This window comes from Otolemur garnettii, unplaced genomic scaffold (assembly GCF_000181295.1).
Source record: "Otolemur garnettii isolate 467f Iridium unplaced genomic scaffold, OtoGar3 scaffold00142, whole genome shotgun sequence".
Lineage (NCBI taxonomy): Eukaryota > Metazoa > Chordata > Mammalia > Primates > Galagidae > Otolemur > Otolemur garnettii.
In genome coordinates this window covers 2,157,014-2,171,692 of record NW_003852537.1, presented here as the reverse complement: position 1 = coordinate 2,171,692, position 14,679 = coordinate 2,157,014, and the positions used below count along the sequence as shown (strand labels likewise).

The 14,679-nt window shown below is 41.8% G+C and overlaps 1 protein-coding gene across 1 annotated transcript in view; it reads left to right on the top strand.

The window, feature by feature from the left end:
• TRRAP (transformation/transcription domain associated protein) overlaps positions 1 to 14,679 on the top strand; it is a 128,407-nt gene that overhangs the window by 61,043 nt on the left and 52,685 nt on the right. The window contains exons 31-43 of the mRNA XM_023518585.1: positions 1,637 to 1,690; positions 3,481 to 3,600; positions 3,846 to 3,965; positions 4,366 to 4,530; positions 4,610 to 4,791; positions 5,012 to 5,210; positions 5,872 to 6,000; positions 8,250 to 8,516; positions 10,631 to 10,837; positions 11,316 to 11,474; positions 11,584 to 11,718; positions 11,899 to 12,009; positions 12,961 to 13,107. Of these exons, the coding sequence (XP_023374353.1) occupies positions 1,637 to 1,690; positions 3,481 to 3,600; positions 3,846 to 3,965; positions 4,366 to 4,530; positions 4,610 to 4,791; positions 5,012 to 5,210; positions 5,872 to 6,000; positions 8,250 to 8,516; positions 10,631 to 10,837; positions 11,316 to 11,474; positions 11,584 to 11,718; positions 11,899 to 12,009; positions 12,961 to 13,107 (1,995 nt within the window). The remainder of the gene's footprint in view (positions 1 to 1,636; positions 1,691 to 3,480; positions 3,601 to 3,845; positions 3,966 to 4,365; positions 4,531 to 4,609; positions 4,792 to 5,011; positions 5,211 to 5,871; positions 6,001 to 8,249; positions 8,517 to 10,630; positions 10,838 to 11,315; positions 11,475 to 11,583; positions 11,719 to 11,898; positions 12,010 to 12,960; positions 13,108 to 14,679) is intronic.

Below are 14,679 nucleotides of genomic sequence, written 5' to 3'. Positions count from 1 at the left end.
AAAAAAAAAAATAAAAAAATCAGGACATGTTCACAGAGGAGAGAAAGTGTATGAATACGGCCCAGACTCTTGGGCACAGGTGCCTCTGTGCTTCTCCTCTGCATCCCCATCTGCTGGGGACTCTGGATTTAAAGTTTGTGTTTGTTCTTATACTAAGCTGTTCTCTGAAACAGTTTTAGAATAAACCTTTAAAAAACAGTGGGGTAGATGAATAACTTTAATTGAATCAAAAAGATTTTATAAACTTCTACAGCAGATTATTTGGAGGTGAGGAGCAGTTAAACAGGGGATGGAGCCAGAGTGTGGAGAAGTCCTTTAGCTCCTCCTAGGATACTTTAATCCTCTAATGAGTGTATTACCTGAATTTTAGCCAGGGAGAGTCCAGCTCCCAAGGTTGGCTACATGTCAGAAACTCAGAGGCCATGGTGTTTTGGGATCCAGAGTCAGCCAACATGTCTGTAGCTTTATCCCTTAAAGCCCAAGGCCAGGCTACTATCTAGTTCTTGAGCTCTGGTCATCCTTTTTTATGGGTGTTAAGTAGAATGGAGAACGGATCCTGGAGAATAGTTTGTTCCTGTTAAGTAGACTCCCTAAATAGTTGAGATGCTATCATTGAAAATATGTTCAATAGGCTCAGCGCCTGTAGTTCAGTGAGTAGGGAGCCAGCCACATACACCAAGGGTGGTAGGTTTGAGCCTGGCTCAGGCCTGCTAAACAACAATGACAACTGCAACCAAAAAATAGCTGGGAACTGTGGCAGGCGCCTATAGTTCTAGCTACTCAGGAGGCTGAGGCAAGAGAATTGCTTAAACCCGAGAGTTTGAGGTTGCTGTGAACTGTGATGCACTCTACCACAGCTCTACCAACAGTGACATAGTGAGACAGTGTCTCAAAAAAAAAAAGAAAGAAAGAAAATATGTTGAATAGTTAACTGAAATGTAAATAAAAGCTCCTCTATAACTTAAGTTATCCTTGATGGTCAGAGCTTTGCCCTGTCAACCATGTTTAAGAAGCTTCCCATTTTAACAGTGGGCTTATGGAGGAGAATGCCTGACCAACCACTTGCTGTGTACACACACACACACACACACACACAGCTAGTTTTAAGACGACCTCTTCCTCTCAAGAGCTGTCCAGTGGGTGGTGTCCATGGCCTGTGGGTTTTTCTGGAGGTGGGAGGGTGAGGTTAGACTTGCCTATTTGACAGGACTAAACACCTGGTCCTCTTCTGACTTTAGTGGGAAAAGAGTTTTTTGGAGTTTTTTAAATGTCTAGTAGCACTTCACACAAAATCTTGAATTATTTACTCTAAAAGATTTTTAAAAATTCCTTTGCATATAACAGGGTCTTATAGTTTCTCCCCTTACATAAGAGTTCTGAAATTCTATTTTGAAAATTTGATTTAGGGAAGAAATCCGTGCGTTAGACATTCCCTATCAGAAGGGCTGTGTTTGACATCCGAAAGGTGGAAGGTGTGCTTTTTGCTGTTGAGCATTTGTTAATTATTGTGTGCTTTCTGATAATTGTCTTTACTGTCTTGTTAACTCCAATAATCCTCATTTGTGTTTGAGTATATGGGAAGTTTTTATGTAAATAACATAAATAGAAAAAAGATGATTTTCCTCCCCATCCTCAGGAAAGCATTTCAGAGTGCGGGAGATGTTCCTTGTCTCCATTCTGTCAGTTTGAGGTGAGAACAACCTATTAAAAGTCAGTTTATGACTTGCAATATGAAGAACAGTTTATCTTTTCTTTTCTTTTCTTTTTACCTTTTTGTTGCCTTTTTTCATGCTGTAATTTTTGTTTTGGTTCAGCCTGCCATGGAAGGGGTAGAGGTGAGAATTTCAGTGGAGTTGCAGGAGGGGGTTGTCATACTTGGTTTTGCTGTGACTTGTTAGCTGTGTTGTGGTTCTGTAATGGATAGAGTGCGTTGTGCCTTTGAGTGCAGTGAATTGTATCGTCTGTCTGTGGCAGTTGTATTAGTACCATTGCTGTGAACTGTTCGGATGCCAAGCATGTTCTATATTAGGACGTTTTTTAAGCAAGATTACGTTAGATGTTTTAAGCAAGTCCAGGTTAGAATTGCAATATCCCAACACTATTTAAGATCGAATTGGAGTGTGCTATCATAATCGTTCATCTGAATGTGTACATCTAACAACCTTCTGAGAGGACACTCCCCAGAAAATACCTGCTAAAAATTGGAGTAATTACATTTTCTTGAACACCACTGACTTGCTGATTGCCCTGAATTTAAAACCCACATTGTTCTCTCCACCCATCCTGCCAGTTCCCTTCATCTTTCACATATATGCACACACTGATGCGTCACCACACTGTCGGGCTTTGGGCAAACTCCAAACTTTCCCTGTCAGTAAAATGGGGATTATAACATCTGTCGTTTCTGTCTTCCAGTGGTGTCATTACAATGCTTTGAAAGTGAAAAACCATAGTATAAAAATACTATTTTAGAATGTTGTAATTTCAGAATGGAACTTACTCCATCCAAAGATTTGCAAATTCTATAGAAGAGAACTCTAGAGGTGGGATGGTGATGGTATGAGCTCATTTCCCTCATTTCTTACCCATCTCCCTGTATTGCTTTCTGGCATAAAGAGAAATTTTGAAAAATATCTCAAGCGCTACTCAGAGTGAGTTCCTTCCTGGCCAGTGTTATCATCCCCATTTTCTGGTGTGGAAAGTAATGAATGTCCAGTTGCACACAGTGTAAGGTGGGTCATCAGGGTTTCTGCCCTTCTGAGTTCAGTGAATGGCAGAGGCAAAACGCTGGAACCTGAGAAGGGAGAGTTGGAATGACCCTCACAACAACCTACCATGAGCTGTTAGATGTTAAAAAGTGCAGAATTCTTGGCATATCACACATTTTTTCGTATGATTTAATGAAACAGTTTTTCAGCTTTATTTGTAGACCTGGTTGGTAAGAGTACCACAGTCACTTATTTTGATATTTAATTTCCAAGATAAATACTTAACATATTTTTCTGAGGAACTTTCTCTTCTAGATTTTGAGGGCACAGAAATCTATGCCCTTAGAACCTAGTGTATTGGAAAGACCCCATGATGCTATGAAAGAGTGTGGCAGTCCTCACACTTTCCTGGTCACAGGTGCCATTGTTCCCACCCCCACCCCGTGAGGAGGGCTAGCGTAGGTGACCTATAAGGTCACCTCCTACACTTGCTAGTGTGCGTGAGAATAATCTTCCCAGTCAGCTCAGGTACACATAGTTACCCCCACTTTCCCGTTGACAGAGGAACCCCGAAGGCCATGGGCAGTTAGTTTGCTTAGCGCAGGCACAGTCATAATTTAAGACTGGTAAGTTGTGGCTTTGTACATGTTAACTCTTCGCTTCATTGGCTACCCTTGTGAATGCACTTAGACTGTAGTAGGGTCTGTAGTGATGTTGATATCTCTCAGCAAAATTAATTGACCTGTTTATAATTTCTGATTTTCTTTATTAGGAAATGAAGATTTGTTCAGCAATTATAAACCTTTTTCATCTGATCCCAGCTGCACCTCAGACTCTGGTCAAGCCTCTTTTAGAGGTTGTGATGAAAACAGAACGGGCAATGCTGATTGAGGTACTAGTCCGACTGAGAGTTCATTCTTCCTCCATCTGGCGCTTGTCATATTTCCTCTTGGTTATATTTTAAATGGGTTAATCTAACAGTATGAAGATGTTTGATATTGATGTTTGCTTGTGGTTGTGAGTGCACTCAGCTATGGAGGGAAAGTGTGTTCTTAATATGTTAGATACAGAGACAGAGAAAACCTTAAGCCCTGAGAAGAGGGAAGTACGAGTGATGGTGCCACCTTATGTTTGCAGGCGGGCAGTCCATTTAGAGAGCCTCTGATCAAGTTCCTGACTCGGCACCCCTCACAGACTGTGGAGCTGTTTATGATGGAAGCGACGCTGAACGATCCCCAGTGGAGCAGAATGTTTATGGTAAGAGCTATGAGCAGCTGGAGTCAGGGATCCTGCCAGTTTGTGTCTGCCAATATGCTCTGTCAAATGTTAAGATGATGTTTCACTGTTCAGTGTCCTGGTTTCATTTTTTAAAGATATATTTAAATATTGGAAACATCATTGCTATTTGGTTGTATATATGAAAAGCTCAAATTTAGGAATCACTCTTTGTAGGATTTTGGTAATGACAGCAAATGAAGGTGCTGCCAGGATTGTAAAGTCATAATTGTAAACTGATTACTATTTTAAAAGTGTCTACTAAAGGGGTGCTTACAGTGGTTCATTCTTTTTTTTTCTTTTAGCCTGCCTTGAGAGAGTAGGAGAAAACCTTAGAGTTCATATTCTCTAACCTTTGCTTTCCTATTTGTTTTGCTTTCAGAGTTTTTTAAAACACAAGGATGCTAGGCCTCTGAGGGATGTGCTAGCAGCCAACCCCAACAGGTTCATCACCCTGCTGCTACCAGGGGGTGCCCAGACAGCCGTACGCCCTGGCTCACCTAGCACTAGCACCATGCGTTTAGACCTCCAGTTCCAGGCCATCAAGGTAGTGTCTGTTGTTTAGGCTCTAGAATTCCGAAAGGTTTAATAAAAACCTGATTCCCTAATTGTCTCTTCTTTGACAGATCATAAGTATTATAGTAAAAAATGATGACTCCTGGCTAGCCAATCAGCATTCTCTGGTAAGCCAGTTGAGACGTGTGTGGGTCAGCGACACCTTCCAAGAAAGACACCGTAAGGAGAATATGGCTGCCACCAACTGGAAGGAGCCCAAGCTGCTGGCCTTCTGCCTGCTAAGCTACTGCAAGTGGGTGCACCCTATGCGCTGCGCGTCATGTGACTTGTTCTGTTCAAAAAACTAAACTAGAGCCTCTTTCCTGATTTGTACAAAGCTATAGTTCATTGGATACATGCAGTCAATTGTGGAGAATGGGCTATGACTTTGAGCTATTCAAAGCAGAGTCAGAGTTGATACATAGTTAAGAAATTTGCCATAAGTTAACTTGTTTTCTTATTTGATCCTTCAGAAGGAATTATGGAGACATAGAATTGCTGTTCCAACTCCTTCGAGCCTTTACTGGTCGTTTTCTCTGCAACATGACATTCTTAAAAGAGTATATGGAAGAAGAGATTCCCAAAAATTACAGCATTGCTCAGAAACGTGCCCTGTTTTTTCGCTTTGTAGACTTCAATGACCCCAACTTTGGAGATGAACTGAAAGCCAAGGTGAGTCCCACTGTTACATATGGGTGTTTGTGCTGGTTTTCTAGGGAAACTTGGGCCCTGTTTCTTCTCTCCCGTGTCTCCATTGATAACCTAAACAGTTGGCTGGTTTGTAATTGAGAAAATGCTATTGCTGAGGAATGTGAGGCAGATTCAGCAGTGAATTGGTGTTGAAAAGTAGTTTGTTAGTTTTCTTGATTTTAGAAAATGACAGGCTCATATCTCTTTTCTGCAAGTTTTTAACCTACCTTGCTATTTGGACAGAAGTCAAGATCAGTAGTCACACGAATCCCTGGTTGAGTTCTGACTTTGTAGTGTGGCCTAAACTGGTTCTCCTTCGTGCTTCACTAAAGAAATAAACAGACTAAGCATGGTGGCTCGCACCTGTAATCCAAGCACTCTCAGAGGTCAAGGAAGGTGGATTGCTTGAGCTCAGGAGTTCGCGACCAGCCTGAGCAAAAGCAAGATCCCGTCTCCACTATAATAGAAAAACTGAGGCAAGAGGATCTCTTGAGCCCAAGAGTTGGAGGTTGCTGTTAGTTATGATGCCATGGCACTCTACCCAGGGCAACAGCTTGCAACTCTGTCTCAAAAAAAAAGAAAAGAAAAGAAATAAATAGAATGCTTTAGGGTTTTTTCCTTCATTTTAAAATTTTTTTTGTAGGTTCTGCAGCATATCTTGAATCCTGCTTTCTTATACAGCTTTGAGAAGGGGGAAGGAGAGCAGCTCTTAGGACCTCCTAACCCAGAAGGAGATAACCCAGAAAGTATCACCAGTGTGTTCATAACCAAGGTACCACTCGCAAAACAGGGACATGGAAAGTAACTTGCGGATGAGTGAGTGTGTGTGCGTGTGCACATGTTTGAGGAGTTCACTGATATAAGATTATTTCCCCAAGGCTTTTACTTTCCACAATCATGTTAGTTTATAGCAGAATGCCACATTATAGTTCCTTTCAGTGAATTTTTGAAAGCCTTACTTTGGAATGAATCAACTTTTTGACATTAATAAATTCTAATTAGAAAAATATATCTCAGTGAAAATTGAGATATCATTTATTTTGTCAAAACTCTTACAACTGGGCAGCAGAAATTTGATGTTCTATTTTCATCTTTAGCTTTGTAGAATAAATCTGTTGAAAGCCAGTGAAAATATTGGACTTGGTCCAGTTGCTGCTGTGACCCTTTCTTGCCAAGTTAATAAAAAGCCATTGTGACATGTCTCTGCATTTTTACAATAGCATTTACAGTTTTTACTAAGGAAGCTTTTGAATTAAATGCCTGCATTGTGTTATTCTCTTAAGGCTTATTGTGTTGAACCTCTCTGTTAAAGGATGTGTTTGCCTGGAGATTGTTATAGTGAGTGTTGTTTGTGGGTCTCTAGAAGTGACCCTCACACACACATATTAATGTTCTTTGGAAGGACATAACTGATTTTCTCGTCTTTTATGTCCTGGAATCAAGGCAGAGACTATTTATTTTCTGGCTGGATACAGACCATTATATGGTCTTTGTCCATTGAGATGGGCCTCTTTCCTGCAGTTCTGACTTCTTCCTCTCCTACCACACTAGGGATTAGAGCTGCGCTTAAGGATTTATTCTTATCAACATTATTAATACAATAAAACCTCTATACTTGATCGGATTTTCATAGAGCAGACTTGTACTAAATGTTTGTATCAGTATGGTTGGCCTAGTTCCTTATGTTGACCACCTCTGTATGATGAACAATTTGTTACAGTCCCTTGGATGATTAACTTAAAGAGGTTTTACTGTATTTTCCTTCTTCTGGGCAACTGTAGGGGGATGGTGGCCCAGATAGGGCCCCTTCTCCTGTGTTACCTTCTCAGCCCATGTCTCCTGGGTCACATGTTGCTGACCCAGAGCCAGTGAAAAGTTGGAATTTTAAGTATGAGGAGAAAAGGTCTGATGGGCTGGAAACCATGGACCGGGGCTGCTAGGAAGACAGCAGACCTAGGGAAGAGAGGATCTGTAGGGGCTAAAGAGGACCTTGATGAAGAGCACAATGGTGATAGAAAACTTCAGTGTCTGTTTTTCAGAATTGGACAGATCTGGTAGATGGAGAGTAGTAGGATGCTTAGTTGAGTTGAATGATGCCATCATTTTTTATATATATATATATATATTTTTTTTTTTTTTTTGCAGCTTTTGCAGTTTTTGTCTGAGGCTGGGTTTGAACCCGCCACCTCTGGCATATGGGGCCAGCACCCTGCCCCTTAGAGCCATAGGCATCGCTCATTATATTTGATTTAATGCAGACGTGGAGATTGTTCCTCAAAGTTTTTTTTTTTTTCTTATGTCCATGAAACACATACAAAGATCTGTCAGATACTTGATCACGTAGAAAACCATAACAAGTTTTGAAAGTAGAAATTTTTCCAGGTCTCAATTTCTTATATGTGCATAGTGCAGAAAAATAAGGATAGATACAAGTTGCCTAGAGAAAAAATCTTAACTACTTAGAAATAAGAAACTCAGTCCTACAGGCCAGGTGTAGTGGCTCATGCCTATAGTCTAGCACTCTGGGAGGCTAAGGCAGGTAGATTGCTTGAGCTAGAGCTCAAGAGTTCAACACCCTGTCTCTACTAAAAGTAGAAAAATTGTCCAGGCATGGTGGTACACCTGTAATCCCAGCTACTGGGGAGGCTGAAGCAAGAGGATTACTGAAGCCCAAGAGTTTGAGGTTGCTATGAGCTAAGACACCATGGTACTCTATGTAGTTAGGGCAACAGAGTGAGACTCTGTCTCAAAAAAAGAAATAAAGAAACTCAGTCCTAAATCACCTTGAATCAAAGAATTCTTCTTTTCCACCTCAAACTCCGCTTCTAAGCCTGTCCTTTTTTAACTAAAATAAAATTGGTGAGTTTTCAGTCCATATGTGGAAGGGAAATTGATGTGACACTATCAATTCCCTCTTTATAAAACTTAATATTTCACACACATATGGTGTTTTGTGTTTATGTATTTTTATTTTTTAAAGGTTTAAGCTTCTTATCTGACCCTGCTTGTCTTTGCCATCAGGTCCTGGATCCAGAAAAGCAGGCAGACATGCTGGACTCCCTGAGGATCTACCTGCTGCAGTATGCCACGCTGCTGGTGGAGCACGCTCCTCACCACATCCACGACAACAACAAGAACCGCAACAGCAAGCTGCGCCGCCTGATGACCTTCGCATGGCCCTGCCTGCTCTCCAAGGCTTGTGTAGATCCTGCTTGCAAATACAGTGGACACTTGCTTCTGGCACACATTATTGCCAAATTTGCAATACACAAGAAAATCGTCCTTCAGGTATGTTTTAAGGCTCCCTCCTGTGAACCTATTGTTCATGTGACTCCTGCCCCCCATGTATTCTGTATACATCTTGACACTTGCCTCTACCATATTATGGAATCTGTGAAAACACAAATACTGTGCAGTTCCAATTGTGAATCTCTAAAGTTGTCAAATTTATAAGAGGCAGAAAATAGAATAGAGGTTGCCAGGGGCTGGGGAATGGGGAATTAGTGTTTCATGGGAACAGTTGTAGTTTTACAAGGTGAAAATGTTTTGGATGGACCTTGATGAGGCTGCACAGCAATGTGAATGTACTTAACAGCATAGAGCTGTACTAAAAATGGTTAGGATAGTAAGTTCTATGTTATGTGTATTTTACCACAGTAAGAGAAAAACAGGGAAACCTCCCACACCATACCCTCCCATGGTTACTCATGCTCTTTCCTTCCATACCAGTTATTGTTGAGCTCTCTCACTTCTTTACAGCCTTGCTTTTAGAGCAAATATCTCCTCTTTCTACCTCAACCTTCTCTACCCCTCACATTCTGGCTTTTAGCTCTGACATTCCCTTAAAAATAGTTTTGTCAAGGGTCTTAGCCCACTCCTTTAAGCCAAAGACAACAGCTACATTTTTTTTTCTTTCTGAGACAGAGTCTCACTCTGGCATCCTATGTAGAATGCCATGGCATCATTGCTCATAACAACCTTAAGCTCTTTGGCTTAAGTGGTCATCTTGCTTCAGTTTTTCTATTTTTAGAGGAGATTGAGTCTCACTCTTGCCCCGGCTGGTCTTAAACTCCTAAGCTCAAGCAGTCTACCTACCTCGGCCTCCCAGAGTGCTGGAATTACAGGTGTGAGCCACCATACCTGGCTGATAGTGGGTACTTTTGAATCTGCATCTTATAGGCCTTCTGCTGTGTTGAAGATGTGAAGCGTCTTCCTTGAGTCCTTCTGTGACTTAGGTTGTGATGTCACGTTAGACAACCCTGAGTTTTGAGAGTTTTCCCCCTCAAGAACTCATATGTTCTTTGCCCCTTGGGGAGTTAATGTCCTGTGTAAGAAGTGAATGTTATAATACACTAGAGTGTTCTACAAATGTTCCCTGGGGCATTTGATTGGTGAGAACTCTCATCTTATCCTGTAGGGCTAGTATTGACGATTTTCCCCAATTCCAAGTTTTTCTCTTGTGAATTTTTTTTTTTTTTTTTTTTTGAGACAGAGCCTCAAGCTGTCCCCCTGGGTAGAGTGCCATGGCTTCCTTGCTCACAGCAACCTCCAACTCCTGGGCTCAAGCGAGTCTCTTGCCTCCGCCTCCCAAGTAGCTGGGACCACAGGCGCCTGCCACAGTGCCCGGCTATTTTTTGGTTGCAGCCGTCATTGTTGTTTGGCGAGTCCGGGCTGGGGATTCGAACCCGCCACCTTAGGTGTACGTGGCTGGCGCCTTAGCCGGTTGAGCTATAGGCGCCGAGCCTCTCTTGTGAATTTTTGTGGTGTTAACTTCCAGGCCCAGATAAGGCCAGTGGCCTCTAGAGACTGTAACTCTAGTTCTTGTGATTGGCATTGCTCTCCCCCAGAGAGAAATACCCAAGGGCCGTATTTGATGCCCTCTCTTTTTCCCTGATGCTCAGGCAGCAGCAGGTTTTGCTAGTTCTAACACCTTTCTTGTCTAACACCTTCTACCACTGGGACCAGTGGGGTCTTTGTCTTTGTGTTTCTGTGACCTTTCCTCAGAATTTCACCCCTCACTTGAACTGTTGTGGTTGACACTTACTACTGCCTCTTTTGTTGGTGCCTGTCACTCCACTTTCTATGTTGTAGCCACAGTGAGGTGATCTTTATACCTTAGTTTCCTGCTGCTCAGGCTAGACACAAGATCCCTCCCAGAAGCTAGGTCTTGTTTATCTTTGCATACCCTGGCCTAGCCCTGAGTAAGCACATAGTAGCTACTCACTAAATGTTAGAATGAATGGATTTATTCATCACTTAATCAGAGAGAAAGCAATTAAGTTGTTTCCTAATAAAAAAGTGCCAAGGAATTAAAAAGAATTTTGCAAAAATTATGCCTTGGTCCTAGGTGATTGTATCTTGTTTCATCTTCATTTTACATAAGAATTTCTATCCTGTTCTAGGTTTTTCATAGTCTTCTCAAGGCTCATGCAATGGAAGCTCGTGCAATTGTCAGACAAGCGATGGCCATTTTGACCCCAGCAGTGCCTGCCAGAATGGAGGACGGGCACCAGATGTTGACCCACTGGACGAGGAAGATCATTGTGGAGGAGGGGCACACTGTGCCTCAGCTGGTTCACATTTTACATCTGATAGTGCAGCATTTTAAGGTATGTTGGAAGTACCACAGATTGATGTGGCTAGTACTTCCCTTTGGCCAAATAACCCACTTTATGGGATTTATTTATAGGTGTTTCTTGTAGATTTTGGCTAGAGGAGAAAGGATTGCGTAGAAGGCTGCTTCTGTTATGGCCAGCTCTTTAGAATTTTAGAATTGGAAATTTGCTTCTTGGTATGACTTAAACTTTTAGGGTGTCAAGTCTGAAGAGAATTCCATTTTTCAATACATTTTAAAGATGTTACTAAAAGGCTGAAATATACTGTTAAGTTAGAACTCATTAGGGGCAAGAAGATAAACACACAAATATAATGTAATAGAAAATTTCCTTCATAAAATCATGATTCAGAATTGTTCACCATAACATTGGGTTGTGTTTGTGTGTGTTGGAACTAAGGCAGGTTGCACGTGCATGTCTTCTGGGACCATGGTCTAGCATTCCTGCCATGACACTAGCCTTCTGCCCACAGGTGTACTACCCCGTGCGGCACCACTTGGTGCAGCACATGGTGAGTGCCATGCAGAGGCTGGGCTTCACACCCAGTGTCACCATTGAACAGAGGCGGCTGGCTGTGGACCTGTCTGAAGTTGTCATCAAGTGGGAATTGCAGAGGATTAAGGACCAGCAGGTAAGAAGGTCAAGTTTTAGCGTCATCCCCAGCTGCATTTCTTATGTTTCTTCCTGGAAACCAGTCAGTAAAGTCAAACATGTGTGCATGTGTGTGTGTTGTGTTTAAGCCGGATTCAGATATGGACCCAAATTCCAGTGGAGAAGGAGTCAACTCTGTCTCATCCTCCATTAAAAGAGGCCTCTCAGTGGATTCTGCCCAGGAAGTGAAACGCTTCAGGACTGCCACTGGAGCCATCAGTGCAGTAAGATCTTGTGCTTTCTTATGGGAACTGTGTATCCTCACGGACACACAATAAATGTGTCATTTATTGGACACGTTTTGAATGTAGGCTCAGACTAAGCTGAATGAACAAGTCAACACCCTGTGCTGGAAATTTCTGTTGAGAATCCTATTCCTGCCTTAAAGGATCACCCTTTTCTAGGTGTTTGGGAGGAGCCAGTCGCTGCCTGGAGCTGACTCTCTGCTTGCCAAACCCATTGACAAGCAGCACACAGACACTGTGGTGAATTTCCTCATCCGCGTGGCTTGTCAGGTATGGGATTCTGAGCATCTTAGGGATGCTGCAGAACAAAGACTACTTAGTAACACTCCAGGATGTTACCTGTGACAATTTAGTCCAAAAAGAAATAGCCCAACCAAGGTCTGAGAGCTACTTTTGTCACTTTCAGACCAGATTTCATTGATTTTTCTGGCAGATTAATATTTCTAAAGTCTACCTGTGTCTTATAATTAGTGAGATTTTTAAAAAACATTGTTTTCTTTTAGTAGTAATAAAATAATGATGTGCCTTATAATTAATAGCATCTTGACATTGGCAAAATATGGTAGACCTTGGGCTAAACATATGATTTCCAAGTTTTCTAAATTCTTTAATTGGGAATGGTAGCTCAATAAAGGTGTTGCGATGATCTATCCTACATAAAATGTGTGCAGCATTTAATCATTTCAATGTTACAACTTGGGTTTACTTATTCAAATCAATACCTGTCTTCATGGAGTTGTTAGGAATTTATTTCTAAATACCATAGTAAATGAAGTTTTCCTAAGTCTCTTTTTTAAAATTTCAAAATCTCAAATTATTAACTATTAAACAAGATAGTATTTTTGCAGTACTGTTAAGAATTTCTAAGTACTAAAAAGAAGCTACTGTACAACTAATAAATAATTCCTGTGTTTCTGCAGTGTGTTAGGAAGTCCTATGGGGAACAACAGGGCCCTGTTCATCACATGAATGATTACAAGTCACCACTGACACAGCCTGTAGAGGAAAGAGGCTGGGGTGGAGGGTGGCTGAGTGTTGAGCCAGTCTAGGAAGGTAGTCTGGCTGAGGTGAGATTAGGCAGAAGAAGAGGTGGCGTGAGCTGAAGATCTGGGAGAGGACCAGGATGCAAGGGCACAGGGCACAGTGGGAAAGCGGTGTCACTGGAATGGCTATAAACTCTGACTCAGGGAAATGCTAGCTCTAATTTGAATGAATTTCTAGGTTAATGACAACACCAACACTGCAGGGTCTCCTGGGGAGGTGCTGTCTCGTCGATGTGTAAACCTTCTGAAGACTGCCTTACGACCAGATATGTGGTCCAAGTCTGAGCTCAAATTGCAGTGGTTTGACAAGCTGCTGATGACTGTGGTAGGTGTGAATGTCAGAAGGGCCAGGACAAGGCCACTGAGCCATTATCAGATACTGTCACCTGGGTGGGGGCGTTCAACTTTCTCATCCCTTGGAAAGTCATGGCCCTTGCGATGTTGTCTTTAACCTGCTGTTAAGGAGGCAGGAGTTGGACTGACTGAGCTTTAGAATTTCAGCCCCTCCCCTCCAGCCCGAGGTGTTCTTTGGAGTGTTCTAATGTCTTGCATTTTGCAGACACTTTTCTTAAATGTTTTTTCTTATACATACAACAACCTTTAAAATAAAATGGAAGCCAGGCGTGGTGGCTCACTCCTGTAATTCCAGTACTTAGGAAGGCCGAAGCGGGGGTGGGGGATTGGTGGGGATCACTTGAGGGTGAGACCCTGTCTCTGCAAAAATAAAATTAATTAAATAAATAAACTTGAATTTTTAAAACATTTTATTGATGGGCCTATCATCAAACAGTTAATTGTACTTGTAAAGACTTAGTCAAGTAACAAGGAGATAGTCCCAAATGATTGTTTTAGTAGTGGTTTTCTTTAGGATTTTGGGGGGTTTTTTGAACTTAATAATTTTCTGATAGTAGCGAAAGCTATTTTCTTGCTTTACCCAAATTCAGTTTTTCTAACTGCTTGATGGAATTTGAAAGCTTCCACTATCAGGATTATAAAACCTATCATAAGCATTTGTTATTTCAGACTGCAAAGAATAACATTGCTTCCTTTTACCTCTGAAACAGTACTGTAAAAAGCCCCTAAGGCTGTAGCACCTGCTTTGATTCTAACTTGGTGTGTAACTTCTGTATTGCCCTCAGATTTCTTACCTTTTTCACTTACAAAGGTCAGATTACTTTCCCATCAGACACAATTATAGTTGAAAGCTTAGCCGTTAAGTGGACAGCCTCTGGCCCTTAAAAGGCTAGCATTTTCCTGGAGCAATATGCTGTGCTCAATGCTCACAGTGGCTTTCCAACTTCTGCCACAGTGAGTTAGAGGGAGATTTCATCCCAGTGCATGCGCACACAACACATACAAGGCATGTGTGTGCAAACCAGAGGTAAAAGTTACACAGAGCAGTGCTCAGTCTTACTATAAACCATGGGATCGTTTGTATTTTATTGAATTTTCTGGGTTTTTATTCTTTTTTTTTTTTTTTTTTTTTTTAACAGAGTCTCATTTTGTGTCCCATGTAGGGTGCTGTGGCATCATAGCTTACAGCAACCTCAAACTCCTGGGCTCAAGCAATCTCCTTGCCTCAGCCTTCTAAGTAGCTGGTACTATAGGTGCCTGCTGCTGCTGCTGCCGCCACTGCCACCACCACCACCATACCCAGCTAGCTCTTTCTATTTTTAGTAGAGATGGAGTCTTGCTTGCCTTTCCTCAGGCTGATCTCAAACTCATGAGTTCAGGTGATCTACTTGCCTCACCGTCCCAGAGTGCTGGTGTTACCGGCGTGAGCACCACACTCAACCTTTGTTTTTATTTATTCTTAATGTTGTCATCATCTATTTTATAAATTGCAAGATACATGGTTTGATAGATACCGCTCTAAAAGAAATCCGTATTTGTGGGG